At 42.3% G+C, this 20,605-nt stretch overlaps 1 protein-coding gene and 1 long non-coding RNA gene across 4 annotated transcripts in view; both read right to left on the bottom strand.

Annotated features, from left to right (window-relative positions):
• LOC122458852 overlaps positions 1 to 20,605 on the bottom strand; it is a 523,493-nt gene that overhangs the window by 18,973 nt on the left and 483,915 nt on the right. The window lies entirely within an intron of this gene.
• TGFBR1 (transforming growth factor beta receptor 1) overlaps positions 1 to 20,605 on the bottom strand; it is a 96,366-nt gene that overhangs the window by 5,136 nt on the left and 70,625 nt on the right. For 2 of the 3 annotated variants that reach the window (XM_038389767.2, XM_038389765.2), the window contains exons 6-8: positions 14,629 to 14,785; positions 5,669 to 5,793; positions 3,456 to 3,586 (exon numbers count right to left, since the gene is read on the bottom strand). In XM_038389767.2, the coding sequence (XP_038245695.1) occupies positions 3,456 to 3,586; positions 5,669 to 5,793; positions 14,629 to 14,785 (413 nt within the window). Of the gene's footprint in view, positions 1 to 3,455; positions 3,587 to 5,668; positions 5,794 to 14,628; positions 14,786 to 14,907; positions 15,050 to 20,605 lie in introns of those variants that run through there. The other variant, XM_043508552.1, reaches the window with a different exon arrangement.

Here is a 20,605-nt window from a genome sequence, read left to right on the forward strand (position 1 = left end):
ATTCGCAAAAACAAAAAGGAGTACTTGTGGCACCTTAGAGACTAACAAATTTATTAGAGCATAAGCTTTCGTGAGCTACAGCTAAGTGAGCTGTAGCTCACAAAAGCTTATGCTCTAATAAATTTGTTAGTCTCTAAGGTGCCACAAGTACTCCTTTTCTTTTCAAGGGGGAAAGTTATTCATACTCTTTGCTTAACAATGTTCAAGAACTACTGCAGACATTTTAATCCTTTCAAAGAAAAGTCACCCATTTTTTAAGATCAAAACTGAATAAAATTAACCCTACAAGGGGATGGTAGTTTAAGTTCTATAAAAACAGTAATGTTATAAAGTCAAATACAAAGTTGAACCTTAGCCAAGACCTATAACAGAAAATGAAAGCCTGTAAAGGGTTGAAACTGCAAACTAAATAAATAAAGCTGGTCCTTAGCTACAATCCTTATTCCCAAGTAGTACAAAAACTCCTGAATCATTGTTCCCGGTGTGTGATTTAAGTCAGAATGCCATGACACCAAGGTGATGGATGGCCCAGAAATACCAAACACAGAAAGATCCCACTCAAGTAAGAAATGATTACTTACCTGTACAGTCACTATGGTTCTTTGAGATGTGTTGCACATACATTCTACTTTGTGTGTGCATGAACCCAGTGCACTCAAGCCAGAAACTTTTGGTCAGTAGTATTCGTTGGAGGAAGCACATGCACCCTGAGTGTCCTCATGCCTCCAACCATAGCCTCCAGGTAATAGCCACAAGCAGTGAGAAAGAACTGAGGGGGTGTCAGGACACTTCTACCCTGTGTGTCCTCCGTTGAAGGCATGAGGACACTCAGCGCACATATGCTATCCCAATGGGTACTGCTGACCAAAAATGTCTCCCACTTGAGTGCACATACCTGAAGTGGAATGCATATACACAACTCCTCTTCAAGAATCCTAGATATTCTAGCTATACAACCAATATACTCTTGAGGGCACGGGGAAGTGGAGAATATGTAGAAATGAAAGGCTTGAAGGGACCTCAAGAAGTCACCAAGTCCAGCTCCCTATGCTGCAGCAGAACCAAGTAACCCTGGTCAATCCCTGATGGGTGTTTATCCAACCTGTCAAACGCCTCCAAATGTGGGAATTCCATAGCCTGCATTGGAAACTCATTCCAGAGTTTAGCTACCATTATAGTTGGAAATTTTTTCATAATATCTAACCTAAATCTCCCTTGCCAGAGGTCTATTTTCTATGCCAATCTACAAAGGAGGTAAATGTGGTAATGCTCAGTATTACTAAACAGAAAATATCATAATGGAATTATATAACTCCATGGTACACCCACACCTTGAGCGCAGTGTACCGTTCTGGATGCCCCATCTCAAAACAAATATATTAGAGTTGCAAAAGGTATGGAGAAAGGCAACAAAAATGATCAGGGGTATGGAACAGCTTCCATAAGAGGAAAGATTAAGGGAGACTGGGACCATTCATCTTAGGAAAAAAGAGGAGTAAGGGGAGATACAATAGAGATGTATAAAATCCTGAATGGTGTGGAGAAAGTGAATAACGTTTATCCTTTCATATAACACAAGAACTAGGGATCACTCAACAAAATTAATAAGCAACAGGTTTAAAACCAACATAAGGAAGTACTTCACACAATGCAGTCAACCTGTGAACTTGTTGCAAGTGGAAGGCCAAAGCAATAATGGATTCAAAAAAGAATTAGATAAATTCATGGAGGATAGGTCCATCAATGGCTATTAGCCCAGATGATCAAGAATGCTACCCCATACTCTGGGTGTCTCTAAACCTCTGATTGCCAGAAGCTGGGACTGGACGACAGGGGACTGATTACTCAGTAATTGCCTTGTTCTGTTCTTTCTTTGAAGCATCTAGCATTGACCATCGTTGGAAGACAGAATACTGGGGCGAGATGGACCATTAGTCTGACCCAATATGACCATTCTTATGTTCTTACTAATTTAATAGTTTTAAATTGTAGGAGGTAGAGTACTCAGCTAGAGCTTTAAAATATAGTCTGAAAAATAATCTTTTATAAAAAAAGTGATACACTTAGATTACACAGATTTAAGTAGCAGACTTCAAAAAAAACATGGTACTGTTTCTAAGCTTTTTAGCTCTCCGTGCCAATCTCAGTTCACTCCAATCAGTATGATATTTTGTATAATTTAATTTGTAGTACACCGAATTTAAAATTTGGGACCACTTAAAATAATTAGTTTAATATCAGACTTTTGCATCAGCACTAAGTAAATGTTCAAGAGTTGAGTAGGAGACAAGGGTGCTTTAAGCTTCCAGGAAGGCATGCCATTTTAAATTAATGTTACTCAACACCTACTGAGATGAATGGGGTTAGCTAAATACCCTCAGTCTTTGGGCTTGTCTACGCAGGCACACTCAGGAAAATTAAGATGAATTAACTAAAAGGTGTAAAGTTAAAAGCACATTGAACTAGAGTAGATAATCTCATTCAGATGTAAAAACTGTCCTTCATTCACTTTCTCCTACCTAAGACTTAGTCTACACTTAAAATTTAAATCGACATAGCACTATGGCACTATCGGGTGTGAAAAACCCTAGTGCAGTACTTATGCTGACCTAACCCCCAGTGTAATTGCACCTAGGTCGACAGAAGAATGCTTCTATCAACTTAGCTACCGTCTCTTGAGGAGGCCGTGTTCCTACAGCAAGAGAGAAACCCCTTTCATTGTGACAGGCTGGATCTACACTACAAGGCCTTAGCTATACCACTGTAATCCCCATAGTGTAGACATGGCCTTAGTGCACAGAAGGCTCTAGTGCCTCCCTGCATTTTTGCCACCATGTCACTGGTGTGAATCTGTTTACATTAGGACAGTGTAGCAAGACAGACCCACCGAATGGAAATGCATTATTTCCATTGTATTATATTCAGGTTTTATACCTTGCAGACTGCAAATCAAGTACAATCAGTACAGATTTTTTTCATTCCTTCGTAAATATTCTGGTCACTTGCCAGACATTTATATGATCCTGCAACAGTAGATAAAAACTGTCCTCTGGAACATCTGTTATTCAGTTTGTTGTATTTCATTACTTCTAATTAAAAATATATTTGTTGATCTGCAGTGAGGTTTCCTGGGTAATTTTGTGTTTTGTCATTTATAGTCACACATTAATTTCATGGACAAGTAACTTTAGCCACTGTTCATGGGAAGGGCTCTGAGAATTCTTTTGCCAAACTAACTTGGCAAGAGAGTTTTAAATTTTTGCGCATAACCACATCCGCTGACCAGCATCATGCAGTAAATTCATAATTATCACAAAGCCACTAAAATTCTCTCAGAGGCACATACTCATCTCCCCTCAACAAAAATCAAAGACAAAAACTGATTTAAATACTTAAAATATAAAAGCTGCAGTTTTCTTGTATTTTAGTTTTTTTGCACATTTAGTAATACTCACCTCACAACTTTGCCATCTGTTTGGAATATTAGGTCTCAGCTTCTGCTCACAAACAACTTTCCTCATTTCTTCAACTGAAGGATCTGAAGGGACTAGGTCATAGTATGGTAACTGGTAGTCTTCATGTATTCCTGTAGTTTTGTTTAAAGTATTCAGAATTTCTTTTTGTTTAAGACCAGAATTACAGATTTTTTGTTAACTCATTCTCAAAGGGTTGGGGTTTTGTGTTTTTTTTTTGGGGGGCTGATATTGCTAAATACTTATTTTATACAGTTCTTTTAATAAGCAGATTTAAAATCTCTTTACAAAGAAAATAAATATCATCCAATTTTACCAATGAAGTGATTGACCAAGCTCACACAACTTTCAATTTAGTGCTTTGTAACTTTTTAGTAAAATGTTTACAGGCGTGTGGAAATTGTGTCTTCCTGACTTTTAACAGAAATTGGTTGTTTCATCAGCAATGAAACAAATTAAAGATATTCATAAAAGCTTTTAAAAAACAGCTTAATTTGTATCCTATATTTTCATTCTGTATATTACCACATGTATTTACAAATAAGTGAAACAAAGCACAAAAGTAATACAGGTTGCAATTTACATGGGACAACATGAACAAAATGCAAATTCTATTGCAAGTACCTTTGTCCATTTTCTTCGTTTATATTTTAAAGTTTTATTTGAAAAGTGATTCTTTAAAGAGTATGACTGATGCTGTTCTAGGCTTAAACTGAAAATGTGAATTCTAATACAAGAGCAACTATAACCATCCTCCAATATTGGGGGAGTTTTCCATATTGCACTTTAAATACTCAGGAATAAGTCTTAGTGCTGTGTGAGGAAGAGCAGATGTACACTTCCCATTATTGATAGACTCCTAAAACTTTAAGGCCAGAAGGGACCATCAAAATCATCTAGGTCAGACCTTCCTGCACACTGCAGGCCACAGAACCTCACCCACTCCTGCAATGGGCTTATAACCTCTGGCTGAGTTACTAAAGTCCTCAAAGTTAGAGAATCCACATTTACTCTAGTTCAAACTAGCAAGTGACACGTGCCCCATGCTGTAGAGGAAATCAGATTCCCCCTCGCCCCCAGGTCTTGGTCAGTCTGACCTGGAGGAAAAACGACAGTTAGACCCTGAGCATATGGACAAGACCCACCAGCCAGCCAGACACCTGGAAGAGAATTCTCTATAGTAATTCAGAGCTCTCCCCATTTAGGGTCCCATCCGCAGCTGTTGGAGATATTTGGGAACAGCAGATTGTTTAAACTGGCATATGGCCAATCTCATCATATCATCCCCATCATAAACTTATCAAGCTCAGTCTTGAAACAAGTTAGATTTTTTGCACCCACTACTCCCCATGGGAAACTATTCTAGAACTCCATTCCTCTGATGGTTAGAAACCCTAGTCTAAATTTCAAGCCTAAATTTGTTGATGGCAACTTTATATTCATTTGTTCTTGTGCCAACATTGGCCCGTAACTGAAAAAAGCCCTCTCCCTCTCCGGTGTTTATCCCTCTAATGTTTTTATCTAAAGCAATGCTTTCTTTTTATTAGCCAAGCTTAAGTCAAGTCTCCTCTCATATGGCAGGTTTCTCCATTCATCTAATCTTCCCAGTAGCCTCTCTCTGCACCTGTTATAATTTGAATTTATCTTCCTTAAAGATGGGAGACCAGAGCTGCACACAGTGTTCCAGAGAAGATCTCACCAGTGCCTTTTACAACTATAAAAACCACTTTTGTCTCTTCCCAAGATGATCTGTGACAGAAAAATTGAGTTTTGAACTAGATATCTGAACATTGCCTGCACTGGTAAGGATATGTGCAGGTAGTCCCGCACTTTCAAGGGCATCAACTTTGCCCTTTTTCTATATGGCTTTTGGGACAAATTCTGCTCTGGTATAAGAAGGGGTGACTCAATTTCAAGAGGAGTTTCATTTACTTACTCCAGGGCAGGGTTTGGCCATACATTTACAGATAAGCCCTAGTTAAACTTGAAAAGTGCTCACTATTTGACACTAGTTGATTGAAGCAAAAGATAAAATGGTTTTAAAAGCTAAGTATAAACCATGGAAAGTATGCTAAATTACGTAGTATAACAAAATATGATTGTGGAAAATACGTATGCAAAGCTGTTCAGATTCTGCAAAACAATCAGTACAAAAACTTATAATTTAATATGCTCAATTTAGGATTGTCACGTACCACCAATTGAACATCGCCGTGCTATTTCCCAGAACACTAATCCCATCGCATAGATGTCGGCTCGCTTGAATGACTCAAAATGTTTCATATTTATGGAATCATCTAGGACCTCAGGAGCCATGTATCTATTAAAAATAAAAGAACCAAAATATCTTTTTCACATAAAATGCATACAGCACTAAGCTTTTTCAGCATTTCTTGAGCTCCAACACATTGAACGAATCGGCTTAACATAAATCAATAAGTTAAGAAAACTCTGATGTACTACATTAGGAGTAGAATTTTCAAATTCTGATTATATTAAAGTCAGTGTGGTAAAACACCTATTGAATTAGTCAACAGAAGCAATCAGTCCAATTCTGAGTGCTTTTCAATATCCCACCCTATGTTGCACACCAATCTGCATGGCCTTGGTACAATGAAAAGCAGTTCAGTTACTTCCAGGTGTCTAACTTGTGACCCTTGAGGCTTGTGTTTGTGATCTTCAACTGTTAAGATTAATTATTTGATTACAAATTGAAACTATGTTCAATAGCTTTATTCCAGCAGGTGAAAAGAGGCAAGAAGCAAAGCAGGCTCTGAGCTAATGCCATTATAGGAAGGGGAAAGGATAGCAAGAGAGAAAGTTGGAGCCATAGAATCTTCACAAGGGAGGGCGAGCAAGCAACACAGTGGCTGCAATTTCCAGGAGACACACAGAGACACAAGTAGTGGCAACAGCAGATGATCTGGGGGAGAAGATAATTAGCTTTGAGGAAGGAAGCAGGTTGAATGACAAAAGGGAGGAATTTTGCATTAGGGGCATTCCTAAAGAGCATGGGGAAGAAGGGAGAAACATGGGAATTAGAATGTGTTGCTAGACATGCTGGAGGCAAGAGATGCTAAAACCCTGTGGGCTGTATTGGAGGGAGGCATGGCTGGGAACTGCTAGAGAATGGAAAAAAAAAAGTTACTAGCCATACAGTAACTGGTTCTTCAAGATGTTGTAGCCAGCGTGGATCAATTGTAGGTTCACATGTGCCTCAGACGCAAGATCTGATTTTTTTGCATACTGGTGTTCATTGGGGCCACATGAGGGTATACAGAGCAGAATGCAAGGGAGGATCAGGGCCAATCTGAAGCCCATAGCAGCAGAGTACTCTAAAAAAAGGGATGGAGGTTGGATCATAGGAGCCACACTGACAGGTCAAAGAAGCACACTTACAGGTACAGTATATGCCAGTGTCGATCCTCCTCAAGGTGACTGGCAAGTAGTAGCCCCTCAGGATGGCAGGAATGAGGAATATCAGTGCTAATAGTACTGCTTTCCCATACTTGCCATCTATTCTGGCAGCAAAATCCAACACAATGCTTGACAAAGGATAATGGGGTACTCCATGTCACCTCCTTAGAGATCTCAAATGGACATATTTTTAAATAGGCAGGGGATAATTGCTTGAGTTCTGGTGAAGTGCCTTGATGTGCAGTGTGAGAGGTACACTAGCCAAATGGTAACAGCAAGATGCACTGAGTTATCCATTTCAATATCCTCTGTGGGGACATTGGCTTAACCTTTAGGACACCCAGCTATGGCTATAAATAGCCAGGACAAGAGTCTGGACGATTTGGCCCTGTCAACATAAAGCAAAGTCCTAAGTGCATTTACTGTACTTTTTCTCCCTGTGCTAAGTGTATCTTTGGAAAGACGACAAGCAGGTTGATTGACTGGTTTAGATAAACAGATCATGTTAGGAATGAACTTTGGACATTATTTCAGCACCACCTTTTTCTCTGTGGAACGCAGTATGTAGGGTTTGGCCATAAGTGCCTGAAGCTCATTCACTCTCCTCGCTGAAGTAATGGCCATCAACGAGATTGTCTTCAGAGTGAGGTAGTGCAGGAAGCAGCCTGACAGATTCTAAAGGAAATGCCAGGAGTCTCAAAAGTACTAGATCAGTGGTTCTCAAACTTTTGTACTGGTGACCCCTTTCACATAGCAATCCTCTGCATGCGACCCCCCCTTATAAATTAAAAAGACTTTTTGGTATATTTAACACCATTATAAATGCTGGAGGCAAACAGCTTGCGACCCCCGCATATAATAATTTTGTGACCCCCTGAGGGGTCCCAACCCCCAGTTTGAGAACCCCTGTACTAGATCAAGGTCCCAGAGAAAAGTAGGTTCTTCTGACCAGTGGGTAAGTATATACCATGGAATGAGAAAGGAGAGCACAATAGTACAGGTATCTGACAATGTGAAATTGTACAAGGTACACTGTAACAGCGCTGAATGAGAGGCATGTCTGTTTTAAGTGCAGTAAGTAGTAGAGGATCTGAGGTGACCAGGTCCAGACAATGCTAGGCTGTCCATAAAAATAGAGAATCGCTTCAACTTTGATGAGTAAGTTCTTCTTGAGAATGCTTTCTCTCTCTGAATCAGGATTTTGGGGATTCAACCAAACAGTTGGACCATCAGGTACATCAACTTCGGGCTAGATGAACTATCTGTGAGAACAGATCTAGGAATTCTGGGAGTTGTACCTACATGTAATAGGTCAAAGTCAAAACTACCTCAGTCAGCACAAAGCTGCAAAAATGAGTATGGCCATGTCTCCTGATTTTGGAAGTCACCCTAGGGATAAGGGAAACTTGTGGAAAGGCATATATGCGGCCTTCAGACCACTGCAAAATGAAGGAGCCCAGTAACAACCCTGGGATCATATAGAAACAAAAAAGAGTTCTGGCACTTGGACTTTACATCAGTGGCAGACAGGTCTCTCACTGTGGTTCCCCAATGTATGATCATCAACTCTAAAATAGACTTCCACAGCAAACACTTTTAAGTGGTGGCTGACTGCTCAGAGAGCCCACCACATTGCTGCGGATGCTCAGGACGTGAAGGGCCATTGGAGTTGTACTGCATTGGTGGCATCATGTCCAGAGTTTAAGGACTCCGCAAACAGGAAAAATGAGCATGTGCTTCCCTGCCTGTTTATGTAGTGCATCAAAGGTGTTATCCATCAGGAGCTGAACTGTGAAGTCTTGGAGCACAGAGTGGAAGGTAATGGAGCCTAGCCTGATGACTCTGAGCACTAACACACTGATATCCTACCAGGTACAAATCACTTGCATCTGTTACTCCTGAGCACATTCTGCACCAAAAAAAAAAAAATAAAATAAAAAAAAATAAATAAAAATTCTGCACACAATAGTTTAAAATTCTGCAAATTTTATTTGTCAAATAAATGTGGAGGCTCTAGCACAGCATTGGGAGCACAGGCCACTGGCTGCACAGAGGTGGGAGATCACGGTATAGCTCCGCCCAGGAAACCGACTCTCAGCAATGAGGCTGCACCCAACCCTGACACAGCACAAGGACTGGGCTTGCTCCAGAAACACCTGAGGGCCCTGCCCCTGTTCCCGGTGTACCAGGTGTGGGCAGGCAGGCCTCAGCAAGGCAAGATCCAAGTGTGCTAAGTGTGTGTGTGGGAGATCCAGGTGGCTCAGTGGGGAAATCCGTGTGTCTGGGGGGATCTGGGAGCAACAGTAATGGGACTCTGCAGAGGCGTCCAGGTGAAAGTGGTTCGGGCTCAGAGGGGGAGGTCTGGGTGTGGGGGAGTCCAGATGCAGCTGGTTGGCACTTGGTGGAATGGGGATCCGGGGGCAGGAGGCTCAGCGGGATGGTCCAGCTGCAGGGAGAGTGGGGCTCATCGGGGGGGAGGAAGAGAGAGGCTCACTCGGAGGGTCAGGTTATGAGGGGGTCTGGATGCACAGGGGTTGGGTGGATGTGGGAGCAGCTCCCTGTACAGGGATCCCTCCCCCTGCAGCTGAGGAGCGATGGGTGCAGGAAACGGGGAAGGGAGTTTGCAGAGCTTCCTTCAGCTGCGGGAGAAATCTGGGGTGGGTCAGACCTGGCCCCAGATGTCGTGCAAAGGAAAAAGAAGCCCCATCCTCCCAGTCCAGCCAGGACTAGTAGTGATCCTGGCACAGGATAGGAGCCACCAGTCTTCCCCAGTCCCGCCTCCTGCCCCACAATGGTTTACCTCTCTGCCAGCTGCCCTGGACCCCCAAAACATACTGTTGGGGAGAGTCGCATAACCGCTCTTGTGGCTTACCTTTGCTTCCCTGTCAGAAAGTCATTTTTCTGTAGGGAAGGAAAGAAATCTTCAGAAGACAAATTCAGCGCATGCGCAGTGGTGCAGAATTCCCCCAGGAGTAAATTTGTAGGTGGCCCAAGTGGGCTCCCCAAAACTGTACCTGAAGCATCCATGATTAAACTCCTTGTTGAGAAAAAGGATAGAGAACGGTACTCTTCCCCACATGATTTCGGGCTCCTTTCACCAGCTCAGATCTGCTACATGAGGTGGAATCACCACTACCGTATTCATCTAGTGTTTTGCTGAAGGACAGACCAACCTAAGTCAGAACTGGTGTGGTCAGTAATGAAGCCTAGCAGCTGCAAGTGCATCTGCACAGTCATCATTGGATCTGTATTTGGTGCACCACTGCTTGCATTGACAGGAATCTGGTTTTGGATTGGTGAGAGCATAGCTCCCCAGATTTGATCAGGTCTCTATAAGCTCTATGTCTATGAGGGAATAAGACTTTTTCCCTAGTTCACCAGAAGGCCCCACTAAGAAAATAGAGAGACGGTGTAACTTTAGGTATCTGCATCCTTTTACTGGGATCTGCCTTTCCTCAGCCAATCATCCAGGTAAGGGCAGATGTGAATGCCTTTTCTGAGCTGTGCTGCTACTACTGCTATACATTTTGTGAAGACTCTTGGTGCCACAGCAAATTTCAACAGCAGCACCTTGTATTGTAATAGTTGGGCTACACTGTGAATACTTAGTTCTTCCTGAGAGCTGGGTGGATGGCTATGCAGAAGTACACATCCTGCAAGTCGAAAACCAAGAACGGTTCTTGATCCTGAAGACTTTAAATGAAATGGAGGCAAGCATTACCATTCTTAATCTGCGACAATGTAGTCGCTGAGTCTCCTCAGGTCTAGGCTAGAAGGGAGGAAGACACTCCCCACATCAATTCTTATTGAGGATAAAAGGAAGAATTGGGAGTAGAAGTTTCTTCCCCTTTATTCCCACAGTACCTCTTCTTTGGCCCCTAAAGGAGCAATGAAGTCACTTCTATTTGCAAGTCTCTTGTGAGAAGGTCCCCTAAAGAGCAACTGACAGGGAAGGGGGCAGTGAATGGAACTGTATAGGGTAGCCTTGAACAGTGATGTCCAATATCCATTTGTTCATCGTCATAGCTGCCCAAGCCTGGTGGAATGGGATAAGGCAGTTCCTGAAGAGAAGCACAGCCCATAGGTCAACTCCATTGTGGCTCTTAACACAACCAAATTTGCTGAGCTGGAGAGCTGAATTAGTCAAGGAGGCAGATGACTAGCATCCACTCACCTAGTTTTCTTCTGATGCTGGTATTCTGGCAGTTGACCCAGAAGTAAGGAGAAGTCCTTTGCTTTTATCGGGGTTTGCATTCGTAAGGTTCTCTGTAAGGAACTGGTACGTCTTCAGGGACTGTAATGTGGCTGTTGAGTCCTTGAGAGAAGGAGCACTTAATCTGTTCTCTGGCTGAAGAGCTTCATTCCCTCAAATAGCAGGTCCTCTATTGTGTCCTGTATTTTGCATGGCATGCCTGGAGTCACAAGGCTCATCACATGATGGCGGTTGTGGGCATTGACCCTGTAGCCATATCAGAAGGGTCCATGGCCACCTGTAGCAACAGTTTCATGATCATCTGCCCCGCACCACTGGTGATTCCATCTAGCAGTACTTTTTACCCAGGACCAGGATTAAATAGAGCAGAGTCCTGCACCAGTGTAAATTTCTCTCTCTGAAGTAGTTTTCTAATCTAGAGAGTAAAATTAAAATAGGTCCTTAATCCTGAATGCCTCTGAAAGTGCACATTCAAAGGAGTGTTATAAACCAGAATAAAATAGCCTTGGTTCAAGAGGGAATGGACGAATAAAACAACAACAACTATTTCTGAAAGAAGAACAGCAACAATAAGGTATGTGCTGGAAGTTGGGTACTTTCAGTCTGGAGGCTTGTGTAACATTGATGGGATACCTGAATGTATGCCATGTCAGTCTTTTAGTAAAATATAGAATTAACTTTGTGTGGCTCTATGGGTCTCAGGAGTAGGAATTAATCTTGAACTGGATAGGGTTGATAACATACTACTAAAGTTTTAGGCCTGATAAGTAACAAAGTCTTTGTCTACACTGGACAGCTTTTTAGCTGTAATTCAGCATTAGAACAGCCCCAGCATCATTAACAATGAGGGTAACTGCAAAGAATGGAGTAGGGTTTAATTGTCCCGTCTACAATTCTGTTTGCAGCATTGTAACCATGTTGGTCCCAAGATACGAAACAGACAAGGAAAGTGAGAATATTTTATTGGACCAAATTCTGCTGGTGAAAGTGAAAAGCTTTTGAGCTACACTATGTTCTTCTACAGATCTGGGAAAGGTAATCATGAGTGTCACAGATAAATACACAATGGAACGGAGTGTTGCAGCAAAGGTGAATTATGGCTAAAAAGGAGTTTAACTGCATAGATGCAGCCAAAGAGAAATGGAATAAGGTCACTATTAAGCGCACACTTTTTAAATAAAGTAAACCCACCGTTTCCCAATCTGGGAGGCTGGTTCCTAAAGCGGGAGAGAGAACCTGCTGGCCTATACATTTCAAACCTACTCCCTAATCAGAGGCTAGAGACCATTGCCTTTCCCAAGCTCATGGTATTGGGTACAGGCAACTTTTCATATTACCCTCACAAGATATCTGTCCAACACCATGTTACAGGCTAGATATCCAACTCTGCACCATTCACTTCCTATATTTGGTCAGACAACTATACTACATACTTCAGGCTGAAGTCAGGCACCAACTTTCTATTTCCATCCTGCATATACTACCCTACATACCCTTACTGATTCATCTAAAATAACCCATGTATATGAAAGAGTGGATGGAGGTTGTATCATTATACAATAGAAGGCTATGTGATCATAATTCACACAGGAAGTCACTGTTAGCTGGGAATACAATCATAGAAGTGTAGGACTGGAAGGGACTTCAATATGTCATCACTCCAGTGTCCTGCACTCAAGGCAGGACTATGTAATCACTAGAAAATTCCTGACAGTTGTTTGCCTAACCTTGTCTTAGAAACCTCCAATGATGGGAGATTCCACAGCCTCCCTAGGCAATTTGTTAAAGCACTTAACTACCCTGACAGTTAGGAAGTTTTTCCTAATGTCTATACTAAACCTCCCTTGCTGCAATTTAAGTCCATTACTTCTTATTCTATCCTCAAAGGTTAACAATAACCATTTTTCACCTGCCTCCTTGTAATCTTTTATGTACTTGAAAACTATCACGTCCCTCCTCAGTCTTCTCTTCTCCAAACTAGACAAACTCAATTTTTCCAGCCTTTCCTCATACATCATGTTTTCTAGACCTTTAACCATTTTTGTTGTTCTCATCTGGACTTTCTGCAATTTGTCCACATCCTTCCTGAAATGTGGTGCCCAGAACTGGACACAATACTCCAGCTGAGGCTTTATCAGTGCGGAGTAGAGTGGAAGACTTGGTTCTTATGTCTTGCTTAACACACTCCTGCTAATACAGGGGTGAGCAAACTTTTTGGCCTGAGAGCCACATCGGGGTTGCAAAACTGCATGGAGGGCTGGGTAGGAAAGACTGACTCCCCAACAGCCTGGCCTCTGCCTCTTATCCACCCCCTCCCAACTTCTCACCCTGACTGCCCCCCTCAGAATTCCCAACCCATCCAACCCCCACCTTGTCCCCTCCCGGGACCTTGTCCCCTCCCGGGACCTCACCCCCTATCCAACCCCCCGCATCCAATCCCCCCTGCTCCCTGTCCCCTGAGTGCCCCAACCCCTATCCACACCCCCGCCCTCAATAGGCCCCCCGGGACTCCCATACCTATCCAACTCCCCCAGCCCCCCCCCGCAGAACCTCCGCCCCATCCAACCGCCCCCTGCTCCCTGTCCCTTGACTGCTCCCCAAGACTCCCTGCCCCTTATCCAACCCCCCTGCTCCCTGCCGCCTTACCATGCTGTTCAGAGCAGCAGGGGCTTGCAGCCCCGCTGCCGTGCTAGCCGGCAGGAGCGGTGGGCCAGAGCGCTGGTAGCGAGGCAAGGTGAGGCTCCTGGGGGGTGTGGAAAGCAGGGGAGGGGCTGGGGGCTAGCCTACCTGGCTGGGAGCTCAAGGGCCGGGCAGGACGGTGCCACGGGCTGGATGTAGCCCACAGCTGTAGTTTGCCCACCTCTGTGCTAATACATGCCAGAATTACATTTGCTTTTTTTTTTGGGGGGGTGGAGGGAAGCCACACAACAGCATTACATTGTTGACTCATATTTAGCTTGTGATCCACTAGAACTCCGAGATCCCTTTCTGCAGTACTCCTTCCTAGGCAGTCATTTTCCATTTTATGTGTGCACAATTGATTGTTTGTTCCTTCCTAAGCAGAGTACTCTGCCTTTGTCATTATTGAATTTCATCCCATTTACTTCAGACCATTTCTCGTTTGTCCAGATCATTTTGAATTTTAATCCTACCCTTCAAAGCACTTGCAACGCCTCCCAGCATAGTATCATCCACAAACTTTATAACTGTATTCTCTATACCATTATCTAAATCATTTATGAAGATATTGAAGAGGTGCTGATCTCCCAGTACCCAGTATCATTTGCACAAATTTTTGTAGTGCTACAGACACGCTGAGACCCAGATTCAGCAAGGCTCTTGTGCATGGAGTAGTTCCATTGACTCATCGACAGGAAAGGATGGGAGTGGGGGAAGCACTGCCTGCTACAAACAATTTTGTAGGCTATTCTTCATACTGCCATTCAGACCCATGACTATCAATCTCTTACACAGAAAGAAGAGGAAGAAGCATTCTGCAGAAAAATAATTTGATAATGATTTTACCTTTTTGTTCCCACTCTGTGGTTTGGGGCAATATCAATTGTGTCTGTAGCTGAATCGTGTCTCACTGCCAATCCTAAATCCGCAATACAACACGTTCCATTCTTTTTTACCAATATATTTTTTGATTTCAAGTCTCTGTGAGCAATGGCTGGTTTTCCTGTATAGGAAAAATAAAAAATATTTTTTTAAAAAAAAAGGGTAGAAGAGGCAAAAGCCCCAAAACAAATCCCTACTGCTAACTAAAGAATGTTTCAGAAATCCTCTACTACATATTCTCACGTGGGTGAGGAGTTCAAGATTTTGAGGTTATGAATCAAAGAATCACATTTGTATCTATAATGTGAAGGTTTGATGTGGAGTTTTAAATGTAGGTTCTTGAAGGAAACGGAAAGATGTGCTCTACTGGTAGAACGGCCACGATCTGCATATGTGAAATTTGTAGATTAGTTAATATGATCACTATATTCTAGGAATTTAGCAGTGATTTGTCTATGGCTGAAGGGAAAAAATGTACTAGCTAGAGACACTCATCTTTGTACAGTTGTGACTACAAAACAATAGTTGACTAAACAGAACAATACATTATATTGAACATCACTTGATGTTGTTTTGGAAAGACTATTCATGTGAATTGAGCAACTAATGCATAATAAAAATGGTGTAATAAGCTAATGTCTTTGGTGTAGCAACATTTTTTGTATACAATTGCCTTCTAGGTACTACCACAATATTATACGAAAACAGAAATGTTGAGAGAGGACTTTCATCCTAAACCCATGTTTAACTACTTATAACTTTGAGCAAAGATTATCTTTTGGAATGACGTTACTTATAACTTAGTTTCAAAGCAGAAATGTTTGTTTACCATGAACCCACAAACAATTTCAATGTTCATCAAAGCATAATTAATAGATATCTTTTTAAAATGAAAGGAGCTATTGAAGGGATGAACTGTTGTCTACCAATGCCTGTAAAGGCTTATCTACATGAACATTTAGTTTGTGGTAAGCTATGGTGTGAATCTACGCCAGTCTAGTCTGCCACATACTAAACTGTCTGTATGAACCTTGCTGATGAACAGTTAGTGTGTTTTAATCTACCCTTCTCTGAAATGGGAACAGATGAAACCACACTAATGAACTGTTTGTCCACGTGGACCCTGTTGACATGCACTGCTAGTGAATGGCAGAAGCAGACCCCAGCTTGCAGTGAACTAAATGTTCTAGTAGACAAGCCCCAACAAGCCTCAGTTAAAGGAAACTGATCTTGTTAGATTTTTGTCTGCATGATCCTAAGATACTATACTTGCTCAGTGCTGCAGAGGAAAGTAAAAAGTACCAAGGCTCCCTGCAAGCATGTCCCAGAGGAAGATTCCTTCTAAAGCTTCAAATTTTTCCATCAGTTTCAATACCACAGTTAAGGTTATAAACCCATACATGTCCCAAGATAGCGACAACATCCAAATCATTCATTTCTGTGAATGCTGATCACTTATTTGAAAGCACTTTACACATTCAAAAAGCATTACAAACATTAAATCAATCAACCTTTACTATATACCCCTTGAGATTGATACAGTAAGTAATCACATTTTACAAATATGAAAACTGAGGCTGAGGTACAACTTGCTTAAGGCCACACAGCAATTCAGTGGCACAGCCAAGACTAAACACTGATCACATTCTGGAATACAACATTTTGTTGAAATTCTAGGGAAGCCTTCTACACAAGTAATTTTCATGGGGGAGAGAGATTAGGCTGGATTGGCTTTTTTTTTTTTTTTTTGGGTAAAACAATGATTTGCAACTTCTGTATCTTCAAATCATGATAAACACCAGTACAAATATGTACCTAAAACAATTCCCTTTGGGTAGTGCCTATGTTCTTCAGTAGCTGCCAAGCTCACAGCAGAACCAATGTGCTTCCCTTATATGAAGCCTCATTATGTAAGCCATCTGAGACCATATATTTATAATGGAAGTGTTATTTAGGAGTGAAAAGAAATTGAGACCAGTCTGAAATATAATTTCAGGATTTTGTTTTCCTTACGATACAAGACAAACCATGATCTGTGTTCAATAAAATATGTGAAGAATGTTCTAGGATTTATGAAAAATCCAACTCCTTACCAAACACTGAAAAATCAGCTCCTTTTGCTGCTAAGCATATTCTCTCTCTAGATAAAAAGAAAAAAAAGTTTCCAGAGTAAACTTTTTTTTTGTCTTGTTTTTCTGACAAGTAGTTACTGCCGCTAATATCTCTCAAAATAAAGAACATTTTAAAAATAAGCTCTTGTGTTTTGAGATTTGAGTCACAGGCCTGTAGCATTTTGGTATATATATAAAAAATTGCTATCAGAGAATTCCACTCAGATCTGTTACATACGGTAGCGATATTTTTGAACACGTTACTGGTTTTAATATATTCCACTCACTGAAGGTTAGCATGCACCCAGTGCACTTGAGCTAGAGTGCACTTTGGTCAGCAGTACCCATCGGGGGGGTGCATGAACCCCGAGCGTCCTCATGCCTCTAGTTGAAAGAATACAGGGTAGGGTCATCTCAACAATTCTCCCCATCCAGTTCCTTTGCACTGGAATCTTGGCGATACTAGACTGAAGTAGTAGCAATGCAGCATGTGTCATAGAATGTGGGTACACAACACATCTTGAACCACCAATACCTTACAGGTAAGTAACCATTTCTTTGGGTGTTTGTACATATATTCCACTGTAGATGCCTCCCACAAGCAATACACCTTTGGTGGCGGAAAAATCGGAATCTACTTGAACTGTCTTACCAAAGTTTGCATCAGCTCTGGATGCTTCCACGATGGCATAAAGTTGAGCAAATGTGTACCAAACACTGAGCTGTTGCTTTACAAAAGTCTTTGACTTGATCATTGCTAAGAAAAGCCATAGAAGTAGCTTGAGCCCTAGCAGACTGTACAGTAATCGTTGTTGGTGGTGGCATTGTTGCTGGGTCATAATAAATCCTGATGAAGGCAGTGATCCAGCTGGAAATTCTTTATGATGTTACTGCCTGGCTTCTCATTCTCTCTGCATAAGCTACAAAGAGTCTTAGTGAGGATCTCTATCAGTTATGTCCTGTCTATATAAAAAGAAAATGACCTACAAAATGTCCAGTGAGTGCAGCTGTCATCCCTGAAAGTATGGGGTTTTGGAAGAACATTGGTAAATGTATGATCTTGGTTTAGGTGGAATTCAAGACCACTTTTGATAAGAATTTGGGGTGAGGACTTAATGAGACCTTATCCTTGTAAAAAAAACAAAAAACAAACTATAAATGGGTATGTAACTTGAAAATTTCCCACAATATTGTGAGATCTTACTAAGTAAGATGTACATTGTGGGCCATAGATTATATGCAATTCCATGGGGGAGGGTGATTACAGCTCCTGCAAGAGCAAAGAACAACAGAGGGTGAGATTAGGCAAATTCATTCACTTTGTAACACCTCCAGAGAAGTACCATCACCTGGACAGGCTCACATATGCTAGCTCAAACTGGATTCTCCAAAGACCAGACAAGGAAAGAACTCTTGGATAAACAGGTTTCAGAGTAGCAGCTGTGTTCATCTGTATCCGCAAAAAGAAAAGGAGTACTTGTGGCACCTTAGAGACTAACAAATTTATTTGAGCATAAGCTTTTGTGAGCTATAGCTCACTTCATCGGATGCATGCAGTGGAAAATACAGTGGGGAGATTTTATATACACAGAGAACATTAAACAATGGGTGTTACCATACAGACTGTAATAAGAGTGATCAGGTAAGGTGAGCTATTACCAGCAGGAGAGCGGGGGGGAGGGAGGGGGAAACCTTTTGTAGTGATAATCAAGGTGGGCTATTTCCAGCAGTTGACAAGAACGTGTGAGGAACAGTAGAGGGAGGGGGAACAAACATGGGGAAAGTTTTACTTTGTATAATGACCCATCCACTCCCACTCTTTATTCAAGCTTAAGTTAATTGTATCCAGTTTGCAAATTAATTCCAATTCAGCAGTCTCTCATTGGAGTCTGTTTTTGAAGTTTTTTGTTGAAGAATTGCCACTTTTAGGTCTGTAATGGAGTGACCAGAGAGATTGAAGTGGTTTTTGAATGTTATAATTCTTGATGTCTGATTGGTGTCCATTTATTCTTTTACGTAGAGAGACTGCCATGTACATTGGCCAAACTGGACAGAGGGGCATTGCTGGCACATACCACATTGGTAGATGTGCAGGAGAACGAGCCTGTGATGGTGTTGCTGGTGTGATTTGGTCCTATGATGGTGTCCCTTGAATAGATACGTGGACACAGTTGGCAACGGGCTTTGTTGCAAGGATAGGTTCCTGGGTTAGTGGTTCTGTTGTGTGGTGTGTGGTTGCTAGTGAGTATTTGCTTCAGGTTGGGGGCTGTCTGTAAGCAAGGACTGGCCTGTCTCCCAAGATCTGAGAGAGTGACGGGTCGTCCTTCAGGATAGGTTGTAGATCCTTGATGATACATTGGAGAGGTTTTAGTTGGGGGCTGAAGGTGATGTCTAGTGGCGTTCTGTTATTTTCTTCGTTGGGCCTGTCCTGTAGTAGGTAACTTCTGGGTACTCTTCTGGCTCTGTCAATCTGTTTCTTCACTTCAGCAGGTGGGTATTGTAGTTGTAGGAATGCGTGATAGAGATCTTGTAGGTGTTTGTCTCTGTCTGAGGGGTTGGAGCAAATGCAGTTGTATCGTAGAGTTTGGCTGTAGACAGTGGATCGTGTGGTGTGATCTGGATGAAAGCTGGAGGCATAAAGGTAGGCATAGAGGTCAGTAGGTTTCCGGTATAGGGTGCTGTTTATGTGACCATCGCGTATTAGCACCGTAGTGTCCAGGAAGTGGATTTCTTGTGTGGACTGGTCCAGGCTGAGGTTGATAGTGGGATGGAAATTGCTGAAATCATGGTGGAATTCCTCAAGGGCTTCTTTTTCATGGGTCCAGATGATGAAGATGTCGTCAATGTAGCGCAAGCAGAGTAGGGGCATTAGGGGATGAGAGCTGAGGAAACGATGTTTTAAGTAAAAACGTTGGCATACTCTGGGGCCACGGGTACCCATAGCAGTGCTGCTGATTTGAAGGTATACATTGTCCCCAAATGTGAAATAGTTATGGATGAGGACGAAGTCACAAGGTTCAGCCACCAGATTTGCCGTGACATTATCGGGGATATTGTTCCTGATGGCTTGTAGTCCATCTTTGTGTGGAACGTTGGTGTAGAGGGCTTCTACATCCATCGTGGCTAGGATGGTGTTTTTAGGAAGATCACCAATGGACTGTAGTTTCCTCAGGAAGTCAGTGGTGTCTCAAAGATAGCTGAGAGTGCTGGTAGCGTAGGGCCTGAGGAGGGAGTCTACATAGCCAGACAATCCCGCTGTCAGGGTGCCAATGCCTGAGATGATGGGGCATCCAGGATTGCCAAGTTTATGGAACTTGGGTAGCAGACAGAATACCCCTGGTCGGGGTTCTAGCGGTGTGTCTGTGTGGATTTGTTCTTGTGCTTTTTCAGGAAGTTTCTTGAGCAGATGGTGTAGTTTCTTTTAGTAACCCTCAGTGGGACCAGAGGGTAATGGCTTGTAGAAAGTGGTGTTAGAGAGCTGCCTAATAGCCTCTTGTTCATATTCCGACCTATTCATGATGATGACAGCACCTCCTTTGTCAGCCTTTTTGATTATGATGTCAGAGTTGTTTCTGAGGCTGTGGATGGCATTGTGTTTTGCACAGCTGAGGTTATGGGGCAAGTGATGTTGCTTTTCCACAATTTCAGTCTGTGTGCGTCAGCAGAAGCACTCTATGTAGAAGTCCAGTTTGTTGTTTCGACCTTCAGTCGGAGTCCAACCAGAATCCTTCTTTTTGTAGTCTTGGTAAGAAGGTCTCTGTGGGTTAGTATGTTGTTCAGAGGTTGGAAATATTCCTTGAGTCAGAGATGCCAAAAATAGGATTCTAGGT

Source organism: Dermochelys coriacea, chromosome 2 (assembly GCF_009764565.3).
Source record: "Dermochelys coriacea isolate rDerCor1 chromosome 2, rDerCor1.pri.v4, whole genome shotgun sequence".
NCBI classification, from domain to species: domain Eukaryota; kingdom Metazoa; phylum Chordata; order Testudines; family Dermochelyidae; genus Dermochelys; species Dermochelys coriacea.